We start from the raw sequence: 23408 nt of genomic DNA, 5'->3' as shown, positions 1-23408 counted from the left end.
TCTGATCCTCTTGGTAGCTCCAGGAGTTCGCATCTGTTCCTGCACCCTTGGAAGTGCCGTGTTCCCAGGCAGGCAGCTCATGGATGCAGCTCCTCCAAAGCAATGTGTGCTCTCCAGGAGGCAGCTTGGGGTGCAGGAGAGGGGGTTAACTACTTTTAATGGCAACATCTGTTACAAAAATTCCCAAGGTTATTATAAAAAAACTTCTGAGTACCACGTGTATTCATTTGGGATAGTCAGGAAGAAATTACCATGGGTAAAAAATTAATATAAATCTGATTGAGTCTTAGTAAACTTCTGTAATGCTGAATAAAACAGTTAAAAATGCACACGTTCTTGTTCAGACGTGTCTACCAGCTCCTGCCTACAAAACAGTTTAATATCTGCTGAGGGTAACAAGAAAAACAACACCCTGGTCTGCTCCAAAGGTAACGTCTCCTACTTTATGATGCTGGCCCCCAGCATCAAATGTGGATGTTGGTGGGACGGCAGCAGAGGTTGAGCCTTCCCACCAGTATCCCATGACATGTTGTTGCTGTGTGACAGATGGCAGCAGAGGGACAGTCTGACAAATGGCGGCTGATGGTGGAAGTGCGGATGTAGCAAAGGGGTGGGACTGAATTCCTCCATGGGGAAAAAATGGCACCCACTGACAACCATCAACACTTGCTGAACAGTGATGGAGACCAACCAGTGGATGGAGCACAGTGAGGGGTGGGGGTGTCCTCCAGCAGTGGTGACAGTGACTATGGTCACCTCCAGTGGTACAATTTGTACGAGTGCAGCATGCAGCTCTTGTTCATCACTGGCAAGAATGCACAGCTAATGGTGGTGGCTATGTTGAAAATTAGTGCTTTGTAGCTGAGAATTTGCTCTGTCAGAAAGTCTTACTGTGCTCTTTGTATCTGCTGTAGTTTCCATGGAAATGAATAGGAGGCATTACTTTCAGAGAGACCTATGTTGTTTGGCTCAAACTGTAAATCACCTCCACTTTCCTAATCTCTGGAACCATAGCAGCCCTCCTTTTTCTCTGAGCAGTGGCTAATCATTATTAGCCTCCTTGCAATGATCGTCATCCCCACTACATCAAAGGTGTTACTCATCCCAAATTGCCGAGCAAATCGAAGAAAATGTTCTGCCTGACTCACGAGTTGGCTCACACACCTACAGCTGGGGCCTGGCTGCCCTTCCCAGAGCAGCATATTTATGGGTTTTATGCTTTTGTGATACATGACACCCAATTCAATCATTTTCAGCACTGCACTGAAGAACTGATCAAGGGACACATCCAAGCAGCCAAAGGCACACTACAGTACCAGGAGGTCAGGGTGGCTTTGTGAGACAGAAATTCCAGGAAAATGAGATCCACAGAGGCATTTTCTCTGTAAGAAGTCTCAGATGTTTTTACTGTCCTACATCAACCTATGATCCTACCCAGTTATATTTCTCATTTTTTTTTTAACCCAATGTGACAAAGACAGTACAAAAAACTTGCCCTTTCTTTCACATTTTTTCTTCAATATTGACAACAGCCCTTTACTATCACGATGGCATGCCAAAACAATGATACACCTCCCCCAATGACCATCGTTTCTCTCCCATCCAACCAGATTCTTACCGGGTGGCACATCGAGTGGTAGAAAAACATCACGCCACATAAAAGCTGGGTAAGTCCCAGCACCAGTCATCTCTTGCCATCACAAAACTCCTATTTATTTACAGAAGCCCTCCTACAGAATATCTGTTGTTGCAAAAGTAGCTGTAAACGTGCTGTGTTGAGACCTCATCTAACATCACAACCAAAAAGAAGCCCTTTCCCAGCAGGGCTTCTGCCACCCAACACCAAAACCCCTGAAAGTACTGATGACTGCAGCAACACTGTCTCTGCTGAGCTATCTTTTGTCTTCATCTGTCACTAAGTCACACCATCTCATCTATTTCTTTGCAGAAAGAGAAGATAAAGGTGTTTTTTCAGCTGACACTGGATTATTTCAAGAACGTATTTTTTGTTTTGCGATTTAATTTTGGTCTTCCTTTTTCATTAAAGAATCCATACCTCCTATGGAGCAAAACAAGGTACTGCTCCCGAATGATTCCATCTCCCAAACTTCTCATTGCTCGCTTACTGCTGCTCATTCATGATTTAAAAGACCATCCTAAGAAGTTACCTGGAATCACTGAATCATGAAATGGTTTGGGTTGGAAGGGACCTTTCAGATCACCTGGCTCCAACCCCTGCTGTAGACAGGGACACCTCCCATAGCCCAGGTTGCTCACAGCCCCATCCAGCCTGGCCTGGAGTGCTCCCAGGGAGGGAGCATCCAAAGCCTCAGTGGGCAACCTGTTCCAGTGTCTCACCACCGTCACAGGACAGAATTCCTTCCTAATATCTAGTCTAAATCTACCCTCTTTCAGTTTAAAACCATTTCCCCTCATCCTGTCACTACCTGCCTTTATAAAAAGTCCCAGCTTTCCTGTAGGACCCTTGGAAGGCCACTGTAAGGTCAGCCCAGGGCCTTCTCTTCTCCAGGCTGAAGAGCCCCAGCTCTCTTAGTCTGTCCTCATAGGAGAGGTGCTCCAGCCCTCTGATCATTTCTGTGCCCCCCCTCTGGATCTACTCCAACAGCTCCACATCCTCCTTGTGTTAGTGGCCCAGAACTGGATGCAGTGCTCCAGGTGGGGCAGAATCACCTCCCTTGACCTTCTGGGCACACTTCCCGGGATGCAACTCAGGATACAGCTGGCCTTCTGGGCTGCACACACACATCGCTGGCTCATGTTGAATCATGTGACACCCTAAAATCCTTCTCCGCAGGGCTGCTCTCAAGCCATTCTCTGCCCAACCTGTATCAGTGCTTGGGATTGCCCTAACCCAGAAGCAGGACCTTGCACTTGGCCTTGTTGAACTTCACAGGGTTGGCAAAGGCCCGCCTCTCAAGCCTGCCCAGGTTTCTCTGGATAGCGCGCCTTCCCTCTACAGGATGTCAACTGCACTACTCAGCTTGGTGTTGTCTGCAAACTTGCTGAGGGTGCACTCGACCCCACTGTCCACATGGCCTACAAATCTGTTAAACAACACTGGCCCCAACATTGATCCCTGAGGAACGCTGCTTGTCACTGGTCTCCACTTGGACACTTAGCCACCGGCTGCACTCTCTGAATGCGAGCATCCAGCCAGTTCCTTATCCAGCAAGTGGCCCCGCCATCAAATCCATTTTTCTGCAATTTGGAAACTGGGATATCATGTGGGACGGTGTCAAATGTTTTGCACAAGTCCAGGTAGGTGACATCAGTTGTTCTTCCTTTATCCACTGATGCTGTAACTCCATCATAAAAGGCCATCAAGTTTGTCACGTGATGAAGAATGTTAATTATGTAGCATGCAACAGCATGGCAATAACGTGTGCTAGAATTCCTTTTAGACAATCACACAAAGTGACAATCACACAGTTTTCTGTGCAAACAACTGCTTTGAAAGGAAGCTGACACAACAGCCCAAGTGAGAAAAAGCCAACATCACATTTCCTCTTCCTCTATGCATGACTTCAGCACAGAAAAGGACTTCACCATCAAAATAACATACCTTGGCTGCTTTCTGCTTGTGAAACAGGCTCTGCTGAGAGAAACAGATCTCTCCACTGTCTCAGGGTTTATAACAATTGAGTGGGGTTTCTTAAATGAATAAATGTAGTTCAAATGGAAATTGAAATATTTCTTGCGATCAACTATTAGCGTAGGTTTCCAAACAGCAAACACTCCAGAAAACTACAGAAACAGAAAGGTAGTAGATGCGTAGGAGAATTTTAACATATCGCTTCTGAATACGAACTTGAACAAAGAGTACACTAAGAACTAGTCCTTGTTACAGCTCTTTCCAAGAAATTGTCACTACTACGAAGTGATATCCTCAGCTCTACAGTTTATTATTTTCTACACTCCATTTACTTAACTTTCTAAGAAACTAAGATGAAGCACACGTTTTCAGTACTGCATGCAAAGCTTGAAAAGGTGAATTAGGCCCAGACTGAGTGCCTCCAAGAGCGAAGTCTGCTGGCCCCTTGTCACTACTATTCTCTGCAATTTGTTGTACCATGCAACACAAAGATTATTTTGACCTCATTTAAAAAAGATAATCTATAAATCATCATAAAGTCTCCAAGACATCTGAGACAAGCAGCATGCCTTTTGTCATCTTTAGGAACAAAATGTCCTAGCTCTGCCTACCTCAAAGGCATACCCGGGCCTCCAGGAGCCCTGCTCTGCCACTTCTGAGAGCAGACAACAGAGCTGTGTGGTGTGTAGCTACAGACTGGGGCACAGCATACAGCCTTAGTACTTACTGACAGCCATTCCTGACTCAGAGTTTCAAAATGAAGGAGGAAATAAAGAAATACTTTCATTTTTTGCCCACTATCATCTTCTTTTTTTAATAGATGGAGGAGCAAAGCACAGCAATTGCTGCAAACTGCCCGAGGCAAAGACACTCTTTAAAATGGAGCCCAGCAGGTTGCTCTGACAGAGCCTGGGAAATACCTGTCCTCAGAGACACAGCCAGACAGGTGCCATGTCCCAACACCCAGAGGAGAAGATTTCATCCCATCCTATGGATGGAGCTGAGCACTCCCAAGCGAACCCAGCACAGCGCTCGTGGTCTGGGTGAGACCCTGGATGCTCTCTTAGAGGCGAAGGATGAGTCCTCCTGCCTCTGTTCTCTCCAGGAGGGAAACTGTAGATGTTTTCGCTCATTTCGTAGTCTGCACATATTCACTCATTTGGTTATCAAAATATTAGCCGAGGGTGATATGGTAATGTTGTTCCACTGACAACAAATGACTAGACTGCATTTACAACAAGACATGGCTGCAGGCAACGTGCTGCTGCTTCTGTCAGGAACACTTCTCCTCCTGCTCCCTCCCTGCTTGTTTCAGGACTGTCAGTCCTCTGCAAGCGAGGAGTGAACAACCATAAAACAACTGTGATGACTGGGAAAGCTGCTCCCGTTTTCCATTTAAACACAACTTTATACATGTTATATATATGCATGGCATATAATGTGCCTACTTTTCTTTTTATGACTTAGAGATAAAAATAAATGTAGTGGATTTTTACTGTGTACTTGCGCTGATCACTGAATGCCATAAAATACTGAGTTGGGCACAGCTTTGGAAAATCAGTAACTCAGCAGGTGCCAGCTGTGCAGCCACACGGTGCCAGGCAGCCTGTTCCTCACTGCCTTCCCACAGAAGGGCACAGAAGGTTGGATCCAGAACTGAATTTCATGACACGTACACTGGGACAAATGGAATTCAACGATTCAGTGACATTAACCTCCTTTTGCATCAACTCCTATACCTTCCTTCTTTACAGCAAGGTGCTTTCATTGACTTCAGTCCATGAGTTGGACTCATGTCCAGCTTTGGGCTAGTTAAATGTGAACTCAAATTAAACCATGTAAATACCACATTCCAAGGAAAAGCAATCCACACCAACATACTGCACCATATCTCATTAAAACACTTCTGAGAGAAGCAGCTCTGCAATTACCAATTTACCAGTGCTGCTTGAGCAGACTTGCTTAAAATAAAAGGCACTGCTGGTTATTTCCAAAACAAAACCAAAGGGCAGATATTGAAATACAGAGAAAATGGCAGCGGTAACATTATCCTTCCTGGTGCTGGAGTTCCTGCCCTGGGCTGACAACATGAAATATATCTGGGCCTCCTGGGAGGTTGGAGGATGGGGCAGAAAAGGGAACCCTGCAGCCCTGCACATGGTACAGTGATTGGTGCTGCAAGACATTTGAGGGGATCTTCTCCGATGGTGCTGTGCACTGAGTATCCATCATACAGATGCTGCCCACAGAACAGGGCATAAAGGGATCTTCTCTCTCCTCGAAATGGGAAGACAGACAAAACCAGGGAAACCACAGGCCTGAGTGTTGCGAGCAGTTTGAGAACCAACAAACAACTTCCCGATTCCTCCTTCCCTGTTTCAAGAGATTTCAGCAAAGGGAGAAGTGGGCATGTCTGCTGAGAGGGAGGAAGCAGTGACAGCAGCATTTTGGGGGTTCTCGTGCCCTACTGTCATTTTATTTAAGACTGTGTCACTGCACTGTTTTCCAAAAAGACCAACACTGTCCAACACGCTGCCATATAGACATGGAGAAGGCCTGGCCTGTCCCTCCCGGATTTGGATAAGGAAGAACAGCAGGGAGTCATTCAGGGTTTTGGGGGAAATAAATGGTTGTGGACTGCAGAAGGTAATGCTAACTTTGCCCCTTTGTGCAGCACTTTACAATCAAATCTAAATTTCCTTTACAATCAAACCTCAAACTCCATTCTCAAATGTTTTCTAGAATCTGTACAATCTGTTTATTTTCCTTCCGGGGAAAGGTGGAGCCAGAAAGTGAGAGGAAATACTAATCCCTGCTTCCCTTTACATGTCTCCGGTTTCCAACAGATGGCTCTTTCCTTTATTGACTAGTCTCTCTGCAGATTCCCAGCCACACAGCAGCGTGGGATACAGTGAAGAAAAAAGATAATAGGGCAGCTCCCTTCTAAATCCCTTAAATATGTACCGCAGACAATGGACACCACAAAGCAAGGGGGAGAAGGGGGGGGGGTGTTAAGCAACACACTTGGATTATGTCACCTAAAAAACATTCCTCTACTGCATTGTTTCCACCACTGGTCCTTGGTGTGATTCTGGCCCACGCTGGTCAGTGTCCTCCCAAACAAATTTTGGGCATAGCTCAGGAATTAGCGAGGGTCCAGGAGCACTGCCAACAGTTTGCACACAGTCGTTCAGTTCTGAAGGGTGGCAAGAGTTTTACTTAACAGACTTGTGTTGTTTCATGCCAATTTGCTGAAGAATTATCTGGGATAATGCACTGTTAGATACTTAACCTGAATGGTTTTACCTAGTCTCCTAATTCAGATCGTGACTGGTTTAGGTCAGCTCTGAGTACTTCAAGTCTAACTGGAAAGGCTGCAGATGGACCAGGTCTGCTGTGTAGTGAGGTCCTGCAGGACATCTGTAAAACAACTCCTTTTCAAGGCTGGAGTTACAACTGGTAGTGAGATAAACATTTGAAAGTAGGAGCATAACTCCTGAAAAATGAAATCACAGAATACAGATAGTGAGGGAAAAAAAAAAAACTTTTAACAGAAGACAGGGAACAAAAGCTCTAAATTCTCAACAGGCACGTCACCTACAGAAAAGATATTCAAAGATATTCAAGGCATCTGAACACCTCCAAAAGAATTACACATCTGATTTCTGCTTAGCATGGTAGGTTTATTTGTAGTGTTTATATGTGAGGTTCAAATGGTGCGTAAACTAATTCCCATACCTGCATTTTTTTTTAAGAGCTTAGCAACAACTGAAATAAATGTTTCTAAGGCACAGTCAGCAGCAGACTCAAATGCATAAGGTTCCTGTCAATTTACCTGGAGGTGTTTCTGAAGCAGTTTCAGTCCTTGGGTCCTGACAGATCAACTGACATCAGGATGCAGTTCAGCAGGAGAACGTGAATGCTGCCACTAACACCACTGGAATGCCCTCTGTACATAGTTTGAGCTGCTCATAGACAGGACCATGCAGAAAAGCTTCACAACAGTTTCATCCATTACATGCATATTCACACAGTTGAAGGACTCATACCACGGACACTACACATAAAGTTCCAAATACTTAGTTTTAATCCAGCCCAACTACACTTCACAGAATGCACAAATCCCTGTGGAAAAGGCAGCATGCTGCATGCCAAAATAGACTGTGCTGGAATTAAAAACGCTGCTCTATTTTGTTTCCACCTCCCTCTGTGCTCCCATTCAGGGCACGCTGACTGCTCTCCTGAAGTGTCAGTGTGAAGAGCAAGAGGCAACAACTGGCAAAACACATAGAGAGGCTGTCACTGTTTGATGGAAGCATGACCACCTTTCCAGAGCTCCCTGCCAGTATAAGTTATCTGGGCCTTTACAGAGTCTTTGGATGAGGTTTCTAATAATGCATTTCCTGCCAAAATTTAGTAATACAAGTCACCATTCTGCAGAAATTCAAACACGCTTTGTGGGATGGCATAAAACTTTTTTTTTTTTTTTTTTCTTCCCAGTAATGCTGCTTAAGTCAAGTGTTTGGCACTGGAGTGCCATAGATGTCATTCCTTTATCTGCTGAAGGAGATGAAAATGAAAGCAAAGAACGAACCATGCTCTTTCACCTTGCCCCTTCGAATTCCACAATTGAAGGGGAAAAAAAACAAGAATCTCTCTTACTACTGAGAATACCATTATATCTTCCTTTACAGAAACAACAAAACCCTGAAAAACACCCAACCAAACAAAAGTAAACAAAAAATCCACACAGAGAACCAGCTTCCAACAGTCCTGAGAGATGCTTTGTTGCTTCTTGCTGAGGACTGAGGACTGGCTGCACTGGGAAATACGTGTGTGAGCAGCAGAATATGGTCACGCTGAACTTTATGCCTGTATCCCACAAACCAGCAGGCTATAGAGCTCAGAAGCTGGGCAGCAAGCTGCACATCCATGGCAATTCTTGTAAGGATCATCCAGTGATAGGAAGCTTTCTCCTCAAAGATACTGCTCCAGAAGTTGCTTTTTCAGAACCTTTGGCATGTGCACTGTGTCCGTCCAAGCTTCCCACAACCTGAGCCTCCCACATCTCTGTTCATGGAAACAGAAAGCTGGATGTGTACCAGCCAAACTCAGGAAACAATCTGTGTGAGACAGCATCGTAACAAACTTAATGGGGTAAGAGCACAGCCTCACAGAGGATGTGCAGAACTCAGCCAGGAAAAGCCTGAAGGCAAATGGAGGTTCTTGGCCAACGAGCCAAACGCCTCGCAGTGTCCTCCTGCCGCCTCCGTCTTCTTCCAGGACACAGTCTGAGGCAGCACATAATGCTGGACAGCCTTACCACACGCAGACAGACAAAGATTAATTACACCAGAGCCTGTCTGGCAGCCACTGAGACCAACTGCTGTGTGCTGTGAGAGCCTGAGCCCCTTTTCTGTCAGAGGAGCCCTTTCTGCCCACTGCAGACAGGACCAGTACGGCCCAGTGGTGACGCTGGAGCTCAGACAGCTGGCAGGCTGGCCCAGTCCTGGCTCTCACACTGCTGAGGGGCCTCCAGAGCACCTCTCCTGGGACCACCAGCTGCAAGTGTTATCCACGCTTGGATTTCAGCGCTAAACTGGTGAAACTAAACCCAGACTTCCCTCTTAAGTGGCTGTGAATCCTACAACAGGTTCATTTAGTTCTGCGGCTTCAAGTCAAATCAGATAATTCCATGTTTCTCAAGGTTAGCCATGTGCCCGCATTAGCAGCACTCACACAGTTCCCACCACTGGCAAATAGCACTGCTGGAACCAAAAGAAACAGCAAGAACTTGCGGCAGAGATGCTCACTGACCTCCCCTAGGATCCAGACAACCTGCTGCAGTAACGCAGCTGCCCTCCACCCCAACACAGTGAGTTTTACATAGTATTATTTCAAGGAATGCTATCGCATGAATTTACAGCATGCCACTTGTGTAAAAATAATAATAATACTGAAAAAAAAAGCAGCTATGTTTCTGTCCCACAGTTGGAATGAGGGCTGCCAGCAGAGCTGGGCCTCGCCAGCATCTCGCACCCCTGCCTCACACCGCAGTGCTCCTGCAGTCACACCTCTACAGCTCCTCCAGCAGACACTCTTTCTGCTAAACAAGAGGGACTAACTGGATATAAACAGCAGCACGGACTTCACACTCCAACTACAGGAATTCTGAGAACCTGGAATTCATGTTTAAAGTCCAGATCTACTTTTAATTCTGGTGTTAACACAGTGCCTGTCTGTATCTTCCTGAATCAGAAAGCCGCTCCTGCCTGCCAGGCGAGCTGACAGTTCAGTCTTTATTAAAACTTCCTCAGAGCTTTCAGTTGCTTTTCAATATTGCCATTAAAAGGAAAGGAAAAATAAGAGATCAGTACAGTGCCAAGCTACGGAAGCAACTCCAGGTGTGATTACATCCACAAGTCCCATTTCAACTCTTGTTGAGAACTCCTTCCCGTACTCCCACTCTGCGTGTCGTTGAGGCAGTACCTCTAAAGTAAGCTGATGTTAAGCATTTCTGGATACTTCAAGTTTGGGTACTCTTCATATTACCACATTGGAGTGAGACGGCTAACAGAAGCAAGGATTGCATTTTCAGCACTGCTCCAACACAACCCAACAAATGTGACATACTCAGTACCTGCATCCCATTCTACCACCACTGCTTTATTTACAGAGCAGCACTTTAGCACGACAGGAGAGGCTCGCTAATCAAATCAGAAACCATCAGAGGGAGCTTGACAACACCATGAACAACTCAGCCATTTGCATAGCTCAGTTCATCTAATTCAATCTTAGGTGCTCAACTAAGGCTGCAAAAGAATGAGGGGTCTATTTAGTGTCATAATGAGAGCTGCATTTGTAGAGCGGACATCTGTCACCTAAGAACCACACTGAAACTACCAAACAGATGGATCCGAGCTTTTAGCACTTTAAGCATGTCCTGCATTGATCTGGTGACCTGGGGGCAAGAAGATCCCATATCTTCTTATACGACCTCAAGGCACCAGTCACATCTCTAACCAAGTGCAGCACTTACAAATACCATTCCATTTCTCCTCCCTTTCCTGCAATACCATCAGCTGTACACTGAAGAGAATGAATGAATTTCTCAAAACTTGCTTGCCATTTTCCCATACAAGCTCAGAGGTGTGATTTAAAAGCGTGGCTTGGAAGCCTGTATGCTTTTATAGAGTTTAAAGGGAGCTTAAACAACAAGGCCTTTGTTTCAACTTGCATCATCCACCAGGGTGGAAAAAAAAAGATTGTGTGACAGGTAGTGAAGTTCTAGCTTTAGCCATTAGTCACGTTTAAATGGGTTATAAATAGGGAGGGGAAAGAAAGGCCAATAACCAGAATGAATTGGTGTAACAAGCTCCTTCTCTGAGCTCCTTTACCACTATAAACACTTGTTTAATTGTCTTCTGCAGCACGAAGCCTGTATTCTTAATTGCAAAAATCCACCAAGGTCCAGAGCTGCTACTCACACCCAGTAACTGGATTTGTTTAAAGGGAGGACTGTTTGTCCTTTATCCTGTGGGAAGTTGTTAACGCCCAGTCATTTCCCCCTCGTATTCTCTCCTCACTGACCCCAGAGAGACCACTCCATGTTAAAGAGAGGGTTTTTTTTTTCTCTTGGAGACAGGAGTATTGGAGCAGAATACACAGCATCATTCAATCATTCAATACACATTCAATCCCAAAATACACTTCATATCCATCACCTTTGGAATTCACTAGCTCTAGATTTTTTTTGTGCAGATTATTTAATGTTATTTTCAGAATAATCCAAGACAGCAACCTGTTTAGGTTTACTTAACCTATCTACTCTAACTTGGTTTGGTTGAACTTCCATAAACATCCCAACACACACACATTCCCGTGAAAAGAAGGAGTAAAGAGGCATTTCAGTTCTTGGGCATGTAAGCCTACTGACTTCCACAAGAGAAAGCTGTTGTCCAGCCCTTTTTGCTCAAGGCAAAGTCTTTAACTCTCTCTTACCTGCATCAGTAGAGCTGACAGATAGAACTGTTCTTTTGTTCTCATAAGCAGTTACTTCCTGATTTGGGATTGACCAGGCTTCAACCCAGAAAACAAGACTTTTCATGACAATCCCCAATAACTTCACAAGTCAGGAAATACCCCAGTTAGGAAAGGGAGGGATCCATCCTGTCTGAAGGAGGCAGGCCCAGCACCCCACGCATCCTGAACACCCAAGAAATCCATCCTCCAATTCCTGCAGGATTTCTGGCTGCGCTGTGCTGACAGCCAGAGCTATATCTCACCATCCGCATCCACCAGGCCTGCAGGGAAAGCACTGATCATCCAGCAGGTTTTATAAACTGCAGCTGCACCCTTTCCGTCACGATTTATATTGTCACTTTTGTCCAGCTGCACCTCAAGTATCAATTCCTCCTCCGTCAACACGAGAGCACAAAAAAGAAAAAGCTCTCATCAAGAGGGCCTTTCAAGAGAAAGCCTCGAGGGGAGGTTATTTCCAAATAGAGGTAGTCAGGCAGCGGACAATTTGCAGCAAGATTTACTTCTCTACTTGTTCCAGGATCTTTACAAAAATGATTCAGAAGATCTTTACTTATCTGACTGAAGGACAGGAAGCCTTCCTCTAGTACCATGTTGCCCAGCACAGGCTCACTTCTGACAGATCACGAGACCATCCTGCCCAACCCTGCCTAACCCACCAGTGTAAGCATGTGGCTGAGTGCTCAATACACACATTGCACCCCTAGATTTGATGTTACAGCATTAGGGCAAGCTGTTTAACCATTGCCTCTTTCCTGCATTAATAAAAGGTACGCATAGAAGCCTGGCTCAGCATGGCATAGGAATAAGCAGCTGTACTGCAGAGGAATTAGAAGTTACAGACTATCCATGCACATACACTTCCCATCCCTATATTCTTCAAGAGCGACAGCCCTTACACACCTTTGCTAGGTAACAGCTTCTTCATCTGTGGCTTCAGGCCTGTGAAACTAATGGGATACAAGAATTTCTGCACTTTTCCTCAGGCAACTTATTACCAAGGCAAATACATCCACTAGAAAATACAATAAAATCGTATTGCTGTTGAAATCCTTCAGGTCAGCTGGCAAGCAGCCCTCTCATAGAATGTGAAAAGCAGGCCCCCAGATTCTCTGCTGTCCCTCTGCCATGACGGCTGGGCCGTTCACAAATGTGATACCAACACCCATGGAAGCAAGAAGCTTCCATTTTCATGTGCCAAAGGCACTTGCTGCTGGTGCAGCTTCCTTTGCATGCTGCTGACAGCCACAAAGGAGATGCTTACAGGCTTCCAAGATGGGACACTGTCCGTGGTACCCTGAGTGAGCAGCCCCTGGGTGCAGAGTTCAGCTGCTGGGCAGGAGCAGAGCCTGTGCTGCACAGCTCGAGCACACAGCGTCCCACTGCACTCGTGTATCACCTTACAGCTCAGTAACGTGAATGCTAGCTGAGCAAATTGCGTGCATAACCCAGCCTCAGCACTGTCAAACAAACCTACAAACGTGTCTGAGCAAGCCAGGACAGACAGCGTGTTAGAAAGGATTTCTGCTAGGTGCCCTGCAGTACCTAGTAACGGGCAGAGATCCTTCCTGTTTCACATAGCTCACACACCCCTGGCTGGGCCTTCTGCTGGGATGGAGATGGGAGGGACAGCTTCCTACCAGCTTCCAGTGGGTGAAACCCTACTTGAGTAAACAGCACGGCTTTCACCATCCCATCCCAAAGGGTCAAACAAAGCAAGTGTGCTTCTCCTGCTGACAGCTGCTGTTCTGAATGCTGAGGAAACACTTCAGACAGTGGCAGCAATATTTCTTCACAGGAACTGCTGCCATGGCAGGTTAGCACCTACGTAAGAAGTTATGAGCTTAGTCCAGAGAAGACTTCAGTGATGTTCTGAGAAAAGAAAGCCGAAGGCTGACACATATCGACCCAATGGCTGTGTCAGCCGTGCAGAGTCAGCCCCTTCCAGAACAATCAGGATGCTCTGGGACAGACAAAACCAACTCCAGCCTGTACGGATACGATTCTTTTTCCTTATGCTCCACTAGGTCTGACATCAGTCATCTACCCATTTTACTCACTGACCATCTCACTAGCTTACCACGCAGGAACCTGTTTCTCAGAATAAAAGGACCACACCAGACTTCTGTGCCATGGCCACTGCAAGCTGATCCCTTTCTCAGTGGTATTCCTGATTTCTGAAACTCCCCTGAGCTTCAGTTAGCTGCAGAGGAAAGACAATTCCCTCCTCAGTGCACTGCTGTATCAGAAGCTGCTCTCAGCAGCACATCACTGCACGCTCTGGGCAGCCTGGTCTGGTGGTTGGCAACCCTGCACATAGCAGGGGAGTTGAAACTCCACGATCACTGTGGTCCTTTTCAACCTAGCCCATTCTATGATTCCATGATTCTATGCAAAGCTTTCAGACCACCTATAGGCAAACCCAGGACTTTTTCACCACTTGCCTGTTTGGAGCCTGACTGCCTTCTGAATATTCCATGTTGAAAACTGTTAACTGGCTAAAACACAGCAGCTGCTAAAAACAGCCATTTGAGGATTCTGAATATCTGCAACACATGCATTTGCTAGATATGCCTGGTTCCATAAACAGGTGTCAGCTTCATCCAATTTAGTAAAAGTCATGAAAACAACCCTTTCTGAGTACTGCTAAGAGGCTCATCCTAAGACGGTAATACCTCACTCAAAAGATTTGAGTGTATTGACTGTATTAAATTTGACTGTTGAGATTAACAGTTGTTTCTAATGTTGGCAGTTACATTTTGCAAGCCTTAAAAAGGCGGCTTTTTGAGAAGAAGAACAAGAGAAAATATAAACATAAAAGTCCCAAGACATGAGAAGCATTTGGAAATAGATGTATTCTCTCCTTCTGGGAGAAGAGTGGCTCACAGCGCTGGAGTACGACCACTCTCTCCATCACAGGGTGTGAATTAAGTACAGGAACACTTACATGCATCCGAAGGGTAAATGTGAACTACATTCACATCACAACTAACGAGAGGAGGAAAAAGGTGCTCACAGAGTGGAGGGCTGAATTTACGTGATATGGAGACTGGGCATATCAGAAGGTGGGACTGAATGTACATTACAATTAAAGACATGATGGAAGCAGAGACTGCTGGCTGACACGGAGTGCAAGCCCCATCTCTAGAAACTTATGAGAGAGAAACGTTGGATAGAAGGAGATCTCTAAAGTGAGATCAAACCCACTGGTGGCAATGATAGGAGTCCTGATACATGCAACACACTGTGGTTGTTAAAAACACAGGACCTCACCACACCGAAGGTGAAACTAATGCTGAATTCTTTGGCCAGAAGGTCTAAGGCTCTACAGGAGACAGACTACATGCACATTAGGAAGATGATTCTTATTTTTAAATCCTTCTGAAGATTGGTGAAAAAAAGAAAAGAAGACGTCCAGGCAAAGGCTTGAGATTATCTTCCTTGTATGCATTGCAAATAACATCATCAACCACAACAGTAGGATCAGAGATAGGAACTCCACTTAGAACTGGAAGAAAGGCCAAGTTCCAGTTTTGTCCCTGTAGGAAAATATGCCAAGGCATTCCCTGATCTGCAAAGGGCTTCTGAGCACATGCATCCTTGTACGGTATACAGTGGATGAGGTATCTCTCTTAATGTGGACTTTCACCAAGCACGTGGTTCATCAGCCAGGAAAAGACTGTCCAGCCTTCCTCCCTGCAGAACTACACACGTCACATCTGCCTCTCCCCTTTCAAAGACCTAAAAAGAGGTACAGGCAAAAGAGAAAAAGGAGAAAATAGCAGAAGGTAATCTTGTCTTGATTGATTTAAGGCATGTTAACAGAAGGGATGGTTGACTGATTATGATTACACTCTGCAATTCCTGTGCTCCTCGTTCTTTCCCCATCTCCAATTGGAAAGCAAAAGCTGCCAGGAAGCTGATGAGTCAGCATGCTGCTGCTGTTTGTCTTAGCTACGAGGCATTGATTTTTTCCCAACACTTTGATATAGGGTCACAGGTAGCCTAAGTAAAATCTTTACCGAGAGCAAGCGGGTCAGGCAGTAAGCACTGTTAGTTTAAACAAAAAAAGTCAATTCTATTTTTACAGTACTTGTTTGGACATTTTATTTTTCTAAGAGACCTGAGAGGAGAAAGAAAAATACAAGGACTTTTTTCTCTCAGATGTTTAAGATAAAAGTAAGAAGGAATCACACGTGTTCTTCACAAATCCCCTTTCCAAACTCTAAGTACCTCCCTGTGATCAGGTATCTCGCACACGTGTATGTCTAATTAACACAAGAACTAAGGCTAAAATTTGAAGTAACTCCAATACACGGAAGGAGTTTTTACAAGGTGCTGCTTCAGCACTTCTCCAGAAACCAGGCTCCTTTCAACAGACCCAACATCAGACAATGAAAAGTCATTTGGAAACTTTAAGCAAGGCTGTTTGGCTAGAAAACCTTACATTCCTTAGTACTTCAAGGCTAATGTCAACCAAAGAGAAAATCAGGTAAATCTGAAGAACAAAAACGCAGAGGTGGATCAGGAAGCTCAGAGAGCTCCCCCCATTGTATGGAAGAGCTCTGAAAGAGGAAGATAACGTTTCCATCTGCAGCAAGGTGTAGCTACAAATACAACATCACACCGTAAGAAGTTAATTGCAATCGCTGTTTTCTTGTTTAAAGAGGCAGGAGATTGTGAAATATTTCCTCTATAAAAACACAGGTGAGCTGCTACGTAGAATTCACCATTAACAGAGGGGAAGGGAGGGAAGCAGTGAGCGTGGTAGCTGTAGTGTGTTGAGAAACCAGCTGGCTCTGAAAGCATTGGGCACGGAAGGTCCATACATTATAGTGCAAGTCTGAGACTGGGCAAAGTCAGCTTTAAGGCAGCCCATTTAAGAGCTGCTTTAGGCTGTGAATGAACATAGCAGCAGGTGCTATTTACTACACAGCTCACAGTAGTGCAGCTGTACACAGAGGTATATGGGTGAAAGCACTACGTAATCAGCACTAAGAAATTCCGGACAACAGAAGTTTTTCCAGCCTTTTCTGGCTGCATCATCAACACAGAGATACCCCAGAAGGTTTCATATCACTGGCTCTATGTGGCAGGTTGTAGGGATGAAGCAGCATTCAGCCCAGCATATCACATATCTGAGGGGAAGCACAGCAACGAGAATGTGTGTACATCATCGAACACAAGCAGAAACAACGAAGTCATATCAAGGATGTGCTTTTCATTTGACAACCTCTCTCAGCACAGACCTCTCCTGAAAACATCCCCCACTCCAGGATCCACACGCTGCTGAGAGGCTCCTCCTTGGGCAGCAGCACACCAGACTCACTGAAGTATCCTCTTCAGGTCTGAAACTTGACATGCTACACTACAGGTGTTAAAGGCTCTCTGCGTCCTCATGGTAATCATCCCCAAAGGACTCTTTCAAGACTGGTTCTCAGATTGGATTTTCAGCGGAGTACTCTGTTATGGAGATAGTGGGAAGGTAAACAGAAATACACCAAATGGCACTTACAGAGACTGCATCACCTTGAATCGATGCTAGCGATTAAGTTTTCCTCATCAATCTCTACTTTAATTCCATCTGAAAAAGTATAAAAATTTTGTTGTTGGCTTGAAGGCCAACCACTGTTTCAAACACAGGAGAAGCTGTACCAGACTCCTTCAGCACTCCATGCACACTATCTCTGTTTTTCTTTAGGAAGACATTAACTTTTGATAGTGAAGTATCATTTCCTTCCACCATATCAAGCAAGACTGTACCAGCAGCTATCACAGTTGTGATTATTAGGAATTAAGGACCACGTTGTATCTTTGCTTGGTAAATACGACTTCAGTTGGTAATAGAAAACTTTTCTGTTCTAACACTTCCTAGAAATACAAGCATAAACAAAGATAAGCTGTGCTGCTTTGCTTTTTCTAACACAAGCAGAAGCCCGAGTGTTCACAGACAAAATATTATTCCAAGCATTACTATTACAAATTTGTAGAGTCCAGGTGAACCCTCTGCTGGCTCTGCCCGTCACTGTGGGCAGTGACCTGTGGGTGAGGGACATGCTGACACGCAGTCCTACAGAGCACTGGCAGGAGCAGGAAGCATGGGCACTGCTTACAGATACGATTCAGAGCACAGCACCAATTCATCTCTGAAACAAATTCGCCAAAAAGTCAACTCTGGGCCTTCAAATTCATTGTTTCTACACGGAGAACAGCTCCCTGGTCACTCCTCCAGCTCCCACAGCAGGCAGACAGCAGTTTTGCTGGGTGCTGACCCTGCTGTGGAGCGAGGAAGGTGCCCGAGGGAAGGTTGGTCTCCCCTCCCTCCTGGGAGGAACAGATGGCCAGAGGAAGGCAGCACAGTGGTAATCTCCGAGCTAAAACGTAATCTCTTCAAGTGGTGTTTTCTTAAGAGGCAAGATGACCTCCACCAGTTCACATCCTAATATCCAACTGAAGGCCTTCGCCAGCATCCTGCCAGGAAGCCAGACATACCCAGACGTGCCCTACCCAGTCACACCAGTAAGCCTGCGGCTGTTCTATCAGTGCCGTCACTTGCAGAGCACATTATTTTCTACTTAAATGCCCCTACAGTTTTAATTAACTCCAATTTTCTTAAAGCACAGGTATTTGTTTCCAAATGCAGAGATCTCAAGGCAGCATGCCCAAGGTCACACCAGTCTGGAAGAGACAGAAGAACCAGAAGTGCTCAAGGAGTAGCAAAGAGTGGGACGGACATCCACCTGGCACCAGGGCCATCAGCAAGCCAGCCCCACTCCCACCACCATCCTTCACAGTTTTGTAAACTGTAATTTTTAATCAACTGAACTCCAGAAAGTTACGTGAAGGAATGTGGTGGAGCGTATCAGCTGTGTGCTGGCAGCAGACTGTTCACCTAAGGCAGTAAAGGTACATAAACCAGCATTGCACGCAGCATCCAGTTGAGTCACTACATTTCAAGTCAGTTCTTTTAAAGTAATTGTTTTTTGTATTGTTTGAAAAAAACAAAAAGTGATTATCAAAATATTACCCAGAACAGCATGCATTTTCACTGGCTAAACGGGAAAGGATAAAGGTAAAAAGGCAAAACCTCACATCTGGTTTAAAAGTATCTGCAAATTTCTGAGGCAGGAAAACAAAATGACTATGTTATGACACAACATTTACGTAAAAAGCAATGAAATACAGCCAAATGCATACAGTTATGCAAAATCAAGATAATGAAAGTCTACACTCAAGCAGGGATGTATCTAAGGTCACATCCTCTTGCTTTGCCAACAGAAGAAAAAAAAAGTAATTAAACCCAACACAATATATTAGCCAAAAGTCTTAGGCTCAGATGAATAAAATACCTCAAGTGTAGGGCAGCTGCTTGCAGAGCTCCAAAGTTTAGCTACTTTTAGTTACAACATCAGCGTAAAGATCTTCTGAGCAGAACTGATGGGCTGCTTTCTGGGCAGCACAACTGGATGCAAGAGACAGGGGGCTGCGTGTCAGACCTGGGGCTGCACAGCAACCCCACGTGCTGGGGACATAAGGGAAGAACCAGACCATGGAAAACAGGTTTATACTAACACTTTCAATGAATCTGTAAGAGAAAATAGATGGGCCAAACCAGTGCGTAAAGGCATCCTTTGCTCTCTGCAGGTGGGTGTCCACCAGCCCAGCACACAGCTCCACAAAGAATAAGGCTGTAGAAGTGCTAACGTTACAGAAGCGATTTGATAGGGCCCTCCATTCGCAAACAGTTGGTCTCCTGACAACGTGTCTCCGCAGCTCCTAAACACACATATAATAAAAGCCTCATCAAGAACAGATCCCAGCAAGGGGACAATCTGTGGTTGGAAGCTGTGAAAGTTCGCACTTCGCCACGCCAACAAACTGCTGAGCCCCATTAAACATTTCTCCCAAAAAAAAAAAATCAACAACAAAAAACCAACACACGAAGCGACAAACCAAAACATAAGCTGTAAATAGCTTCATCTAAGTGAGATGCCAAAGCTTGGGCCCATCAGCTTTGATAACCTGGAAGGATAATAAGAGAGCACCCAGCTCTGAGGGTGCAGGCAGGAGGGCACCAACCTGTGTCCCCCAGTGCCCAAACGGTGCTGGCAGTGGAGCCTGGCTTTGTGTCAGTGTCAGCAGAGGAGATGGGATCTCTCACAGCAGAGTTAGGGTGCCTGCGTTGAGGCAAATTCAAGGGAGCAGCTCACAGAAAGTGCTTAGCTTCTGCTTTCTTAAAAATATCAACCGATGACTCAAAGCACATATCCCAGCGTTATCTGCTTTTTTAAGAAGTCCTTCCCAGCAGTTATTTAGGCCCGGCAGCACAAGGAATGAAAAAGCCTCCCTTCCCAAAGCCTGGAATTTGCCCTTTGCTAACACTGTGGCGAGCAGAACTGATGGACACAACCAGCCCGGAGCCCCAAACAAACCCACAGCACAAAGCACAACATTTGCTTCAAGAAGTGCCTGTCTAGGAGTCCTCTGCATACAAAACAGGAAAAGACACAGGGGAGTGGGGGGGGAAAAACGGCACAGTAATTTATTTTTTTTTTTTTTTTTTTTTTTTTTTTAAGAAGTGTGCTGGCCCATTAGAGTTGAAACACCCATCTTTGGCTGTTTATCAACACAAAAGAAAGAAAAAGGCGAAAAAAAACGCCCTCTTTGGAAATCCAAGGCTCCCAGTCATTAAGTCTAACACAGAGCAGCAGAACAATAAAAAGAGCAATTGCATTGTAAATTTATGTACCGTGCACGGGTTATGGAATGTAGTGCAATAGGGCACTGTGCAGTGATAAAACCGCATTCCTTGCAAAGTTAACAGCTCTAAGCTCATGATTTGTACATGTGGGCAATACCGAATGACCTTCATGCTTTCCAGCACTCACAGGAAGGGAGATTTATCTGCGAGCACAAGTCAGTAGGTTTGCTCCGTGGGACAAACAGAGGCTTTGAGGAACAAAGCTTTAAACTTAGCAGTAAGGAGCAAATGCAGAGATTGGTACACTGGGTTTAAAAGTGAGTTTGAAGCCCGCGCTCCAATAAATTGAGTGGCTAATAGTGGTATTTGAGTGAACCCTGCCTAAAGGAGTGTTTGCTGCCTTTTCTTTTTTTCCTTTGGAAAAAAGATTTCCACAGTTCAGTCCCATCTCAAACAGCAGCCTCTCTAACGTGCCTCCTGTAAAACAGTTCTCATTCCCCATACAAGATACAGCGTCCACAATGAAGAAATAAAGTAGTATTGCTCTTAAGATAAGAGACATAATGCAAGACCAAGTGTTTTCTGAGCAAGAAAACCCACCAGCTGCATTACGTGAAACAAGCACAGCCTGCCGTAATCCTACTTCTAGAGACGGAACAGCTTTTTGCACAGGGTGACTGCTGAGCCGGGTGCAGTGCTGTCCTGGAGCACGGCTATGGAAGCAGGCAGCAGCTGCCCGCTGCACCAACAGCCCTGTCTTTAACCCACCACGGTGATGTGAGCGTGCACACCGGAGCGCTCACACTGCTGGGCACGGAGCTCTAGTTTAGATTAAAGGGAAGAGGGGACACCGCATTCAGCAGAACTGTTCTGGGCACACGGGCAGAAGGGAACAGGGCAGGAACGGTCACCCGGCGCTCCAAACCCAAGCAGCCCACAGCACGTCGTTTACAGGCACCGTGATAAGACGAGATGCTGCTGGGGCTCAGCACGAAGGGGCTGCCGGCCGCTTCCCAGCCTGCAGGCGCGGGGACCCACAGCCGCAGCATCTGGCACACGACCGCTAAGGATGCACGGAGGCTCTGAGGGACGTGCCGACACCCGCACAGGTCTTTCTGTACGGCTAATGGTTTGCCAGCCAAGTGCCAAGGTTCACCAGACGGCACTTTCTCGCTTCTTTTTTGAAACGAGCTTTGAACGTTGCGCATTTTTCATCAGATCTCGGCGGAGCACAGCCCGATGGGTCGGGCTGCTTTACCCCGAGCTGTGGGTGCCACACAGGAGCGGCTCAGCGGCTCCGTCCCGCCCGGCTGCACCGAGGCGGGCAGCGGCAAGCCCGCGGCTGCGGGGTGAGGATAACGCTCCGATCGGCTTTAGGGAACGCGGGGAGAAAGCGGCAGCGATGCTACGGCACATTCTTAAAGGTCACTTTTCAGTAATGGGATTATGTATGGCATTAACAATGCACGTAGGCACGGAGCACATGGCACGGGAAAACGTTCGCGTAGGAAACTTCAACGCAAAGAGGAGACGGAGCCGCAAAGCATGGAGAGGTTGCGGAGGAACGGAGCTCGGTTCAAAAACCCCAAAACTCGGGCCACGGAGGCGCGCCGAGTTAGGCGAGCACCACCTCGGGGAGTTCTGATAGGAACCACCGCCTTTACGAGAGCTCCCAGCGCAGAGCCCGGGGCGGGGTGCGGGGCGGGCAGGGTTTGCCGCGCGGGGGATCGCGAGGCGCAGCGCCAGGAGCCGCACCGCGGCGCGCCGTACCTGGGCGTCCGGTTGGGCGCGCTCTCGCGGCGGCCCAGCACGCCGGGCACGCAGTTGGTGAGCTCGGTCCAGTCGGCGTGCAGCCCGCAGCTCCAGCCGGTGGAGAAGCGGGAGAAGAGCCAGGTCTCTCGGCGGTTGGGCCGGTAGCAGGTGCACTTCTTCTGGCCGGGCCGGCAGTCGCAGGGCACCTCCAAGCGCACGTTCTGCACCAGGTGGCGGCCGAAGGTGGTGCCGCCCGTCTTCTGGATGTGCAGGAACACGATCACGTCCTCGCCCTTCATGTCGAAGGCGAGCTCCCGCTCCAGCTCGCGCACAGGGAAGTAGTACTTCTTCACGTAGTGCGGGTCCGGCGTGGGGAACAGGTCCGGCTCCTCGGCGTAGGGGCGGCCGCTGGGCGCGCCCAGGCTCAGCCCCGGCCCCACGTACTGGTACAGGATGAGCATGAAGCACACGGACGCGGCCACGATCAGCAGGAACTTGCTGGTCCTCTCAACCATGGTCCTCCCCGCGCGCTTCATGTGTCACCATCTCCCGGGGCCGCCGGCGCTGGGCGGGCGGCGGGGCCGGGGGCGGGCGGCGGAGCCGGGCAACGCTGCCTGCCTGCCTGCCCGCCCGCCCGCTGCCAGCCGCCTCCCCCCGCCGCTGCGGGGCCGCCGCTCCCCGCCTCGCTCCGCGCGCCGCCCGCCCCGCAGCACCACGCTGCGGGCACCGGGCCGGGCCGGGCAGGACAGCCGGCAGCCAGCCGCTGCGCAGGGCCGCGCCGCGCGCCCAACTTGGGCGAGGGGGCGGGACGGGGCGGAGAGCGGCCGCGGCGCCGGCTCCTCCCGCCCGCCCCCCGCCTCAGGAAGCCGCCCCCGTCCCGCCGCCGCCTCCGCCCCCGCCGCGCCCCGGCACGGCGGCACCCGCCCCCGCCGCCGGCTGCGCGCGGCCCGGCCCGGCCGGCGGTGAGCGCTTCCTGCCCGGCATGCACAGCGCCGAAACCCGCCCGGCGCGGAGCGGTGCCGAGGGTCTGCGAACGGCGCGGCGCTCCGCCCGCTGCCGCCCCCCGCCCTCCGGGCTCCGGCTCCCGCACGGAGGTTCCCTGGGCCGCCCTAACGTGAATCCGCGGGCTGCTCCCTTTGAAACGGCGGCTCCGCTGAAGGCGGGTGCGTGGCGGCGAGGTGCTGCCGCACGCGGAGCGCTGCCCGCGACCCCTCCGCGCCTCCGGCTGCTGCTCCACGGCCGGTGCCGGCTCCATGGCCACGCACCGTCGGCCTCGGTTCGAGAGCGATGACCTCGTGCCGA

The 23408-nt window shown here is 47.7% G+C and overlaps 1 protein-coding gene across 1 annotated transcript in view; it reads right to left on the bottom strand.

Annotated features, from left to right (window-relative positions):
* HS6ST1 (heparan sulfate 6-O-sulfotransferase 1) overlaps nt 1-22923 on the bottom strand; it is a 171484-nt gene extending 148561 nt beyond the window's left edge. The window contains exon 1 of the mRNA XM_085233277.1: nt 22125-22923. Coding sequence (XP_085089403.1) covers nt 22125-22642 — 518 coding nt within the window. The 5' untranslated portion in view covers nt 22643-22923. The remainder of the gene's footprint in view (nt 1-22124) is intronic.
* Nucleotides 22924-23408: the final 485 nt, after the last annotated feature.

The sequence above is a fragment of the Meleagris gallopavo genome, chromosome 11, assembly GCF_905368555.1.
Source record: "Meleagris gallopavo chromosome 11, MGAL_WU_HG_1.1, whole genome shotgun sequence".
Classification (NCBI taxonomy): Eukaryota; Metazoa; Chordata; class Aves; order Galliformes; family Phasianidae; genus Meleagris; species Meleagris gallopavo.
Note: the sequence above shows the minus strand (reverse complement) of the source record. Positions and strands in the feature narration are given on the sequence as shown.